The sequence below is a fragment of the Cyprinodon variegatus genome, unplaced genomic scaffold, assembly GCF_000732505.1.
Source record: "Cyprinodon variegatus isolate N-32 unplaced genomic scaffold, C_variegatus-1.0 Scaffold519, whole genome shotgun sequence".
NCBI lineage: Eukaryota > Metazoa > Chordata > Actinopteri > Cyprinodontiformes > Cyprinodontidae > Cyprinodon > Cyprinodon variegatus.
In genome coordinates, this window is record NW_015150972.1 from 67,135 (window position 1) to 70,360 (window position 3,226).

At 51.0% G+C, this 3,226-nt stretch overlaps 1 protein-coding gene across 1 annotated transcript in view; it reads left to right on the top strand.

Annotated features, from left to right (window-relative positions):
- Positions 1-2,462: 2,462 nt before the first annotated feature.
- Positions 2,463-3,226, top strand: part of LOC107094986 — a 14,365-nt gene continuing 13,601 nt past the window's right edge. The window contains exon 1 of the mRNA XM_015390934.1: positions 2,463-2,637. Within this exon, the coding sequence (XP_015246420.1) occupies positions 2,463-2,637 (175 nt within the window). The remainder of the gene's footprint in view (positions 2,638-3,226) is intronic.

Here is a 3,226-nt window from a genome sequence, read left to right on the forward strand (position 1 = left end):
CGTTCCTTTTCAACTTGCAATTAAAGAGTCATTTCAGTCTATGGTACGAAAATACCACTATGTCGAAGCTTAGCTTTACCTTCATCCATATTCATAGAAATTACCATCAGTTTTAATGCTACTTTACTTATTACTAAATTAAATAAATCATATGAACTAAACATAGAATGCAAACAAATAGCAAGAAAATTAAAACAGCAATGTTTCACAAAATCACAGCATGTTGCCAGCATGGCTATAAAGTCACGTGGAATTGCAAGTTAAATTGGTTCGATGACCAGAGGAACAGCTAAAGACAGTTACAATCTGCTGCAGTAATCAGTTTCTGGCAGTTTATCACATTATGAGACTTTGAGAGGGAACGTCTCCCTAAAGGCACTCCGCTGACTTTGTGACATAAATAGTTGATGCATATGTGTTATTTTAAGTGATTCCTCAGGTCAATATACAACACTTGACAGTATCAATGCTACAAGCATGGTGGCTCCCCTCTTGTAATACCGACTATGTGTCATGGTCTTGGTTCTGTTGCACTTTACTTTGCTCCATATTTTCCAGTTTTATTGGTTTTAATTCCTATTTTGTTGTAGTTTCTAGATTTATGTTATTTCTCAGGTTTTTCTGGTGTTGTGCTCTGTTGCCCTCTTGTGTTTGTGTTCCTTTCCCCTTGGCTTCTTCGTTGTCTCCTCTCACACCTGCTCCTTATCCGCTCGTTAGCCTAGCCTTTGTCTCAGTCAGCTATTTATACTCTCCCTCTGCTGTGACTCTTTGTTGGTTCCTTGTTGTTGCTGGTCCTGTTGTCGCTGTTGTCTTCCCACCTTGTCGCTCCCTGTGCTCATTTTCCCATGATGGCTCCATGGTTCTGGTCTGTGTACATTTTATGTTGGATTTTTGGATCTTGCCTCTATTGTTTGTGTTACCATTAAAACTCCAAGAAATCACCTCAGCCTCTCTGCCTCTGCATATGGGTCCTCAACCTCAACCAAAACCCTGACAATAGGAACCAACCAAAATGGACCCAGTAGAGCCCAGTCTGGACACCCTGAGGGATTTTTTCCTCAACGTAGGGAAAACTCTGGACTCATAGCCACTCTAACACCGCCTTGGAAGAGGGTGAGTGCGGCTGGCCAACTAAAGCAGATTCTCCTCTCTAACTCCACACTCATTTCTCCCCCAGTCTTATCAGAACTGTTTGAAGAGTTGGAGTGGATCCATCAAGCTGCCAGTGCCCAACTCTTCAACAGACCTCCACCAACCAAATCATCTCTCCATCACCTTCCCACTCTGTTGTCTATCGCCTCCGGTCTGGTCCCTCCAACATCTCCAGCTGTTGGTCCTCCCCTGCCACTTGCTTCATCTACACGTAAGCACAGCCCGGAAAAGAAGACCACTCCCTCTCCGGCGGGTCAGCCTGAGGCCTCCACTCCCTCTCTGGCAGCTCAGCCTGAGACCTCCACTCCCTCTCCGGCGGGTCAGCCTGAGNCCTCCACTCCCTCTCCGGCGGGTCAGCCTGAGGCCTCCACTCCCTCTCTGGCAGCTAAGCCTGAGACCTCCACTCCCTCTCCGGCGGGTCAGCCTGAGACCTCCACTCCCTCTCTGGTGGTTCAGCCTGAGGCCTCCACTCCCTCTCCGGCGGGTCAGCCTGATGCCTGCTTCAGTTCCCCTCTTCATCAGGTTAGTTTCCCCCATGGCCTAGGTCGTCACCTCCATGACCAGTAGCTAGCTTCACAAGTTAAGGGTTTAAAATCAGTTGCCAATATTAACCCCCCCACAGATGGAGCTCCCCATCTTGAGGAGTTTCAATTATGGGGCTTCTTTTATGGGAAGAGGGAAGATCTTTTCCCTTCCTTCCACCTCCATCAGCTCCCCGCCAGCCAGATCCCGAGTCAGAGCCTTTTAGCGGGCCAGATCCTGAGTCAGAGCCCATTAGCGGGCCAGTTTCCCGAAGCTCCAGAGCCCATTAGCGGGCCAGTTTCCCGAAGCTCCAGAGCCCATAAGCGGGGCCAGTTTCCCTAGCTCCAGAGCCTGCTCTGGGCCGTCCAGAGACCCCCGAGCCCGCTCTGGACCGTCCACAGAGCCCTGAGCCCGCTCTGTGCCTTTCAGAGACCCCTGAGTACATTAATGAAGAGGCCTCAGAGTTAGAGCTCGGTGCATGTTCCTCTCCAAGAGCCCTCAGCAGGTGTCCCAAGCCTCTGAGAGCCCTCAGCAGGCGCTCCTCACCCCCTCCGAGGCTGTTCCAGTGACGCAGTGGGCGGCCCCCTCTGAGGCTGTTCCAGTGACGCAGTGGGCGGCCCCCTCCGAGGGTGTTCCAGTGCTGCAGTGGGCGGCCCCCTCTGAGTTTGTTCCAGTGCCGCAGTGGGCAGTACTCAAGGTTCCTATTACATAGACAGCGCCCCCCCAAGGTGGTTCCTGCAGCGGCATCAGAGACGGCTCCCCCCAAGGTGGTTGCTACAGCAGCACAGATGGCGCTCTCCTCCAAGGCTGATGCATCAGAGATGGAGTTCCTCCTCCAAGGCTGCTGCATCAGAGACGGCGTTCCTCCTCCAGAGGCCCCCCTTCATCAGAGACGGCATCGCTGGCCATCCAAAGTCCCAAAGTCCATCTTAAAAGGCCTCCGATCTGCTCTTTTCTGCTCCTGTAAGTAGGCAGCGGATGCGCTGGGTGACTTCATTCAGATGACACCGTTCCAACCTACCTCCAGCCCCTCCTCCACCATTGTAGCTAAAGCTTCATCAGAGTGTCATTCCTCCCAGACTCTTACTGCGTTCCCTGTCTCATCTGACAGGGAATGCAGTAACACAGTTTCATCACCATGTTGAGCCTGGTCCTGCCAGAGGTTTATTGTCAATGGGGAGTTTTTCCTCTCCACTGTCACTTCTACACTTCATGCTTGTTCACCATGGACAGGTTCTCACAACCTGTGTTACCCAACTGGACTTTCATCTTCCATGTCCCTGAGTGAAGCTCTAGCATGGGCGTAGGTTTGCATAGGGACCATAGGGACATGTCCCCACCAAAATTTTGAACCGACCTAATTGTCCCTACCAATAATTTGATGTGAACAACATGTTTATAATTTACTATACAGCTTTGCTGCAGCAGTGGCTTCTTTTCCTCTAGCAGTTTCGCTGACTGCGCGCTCAAACTGAAGGCACAAATATCTCTCCGTACAGCTGCAGCTCCGTCTGAGTGCCTGCCTGTCTCTACTGACAGGCAGGCACTCAGA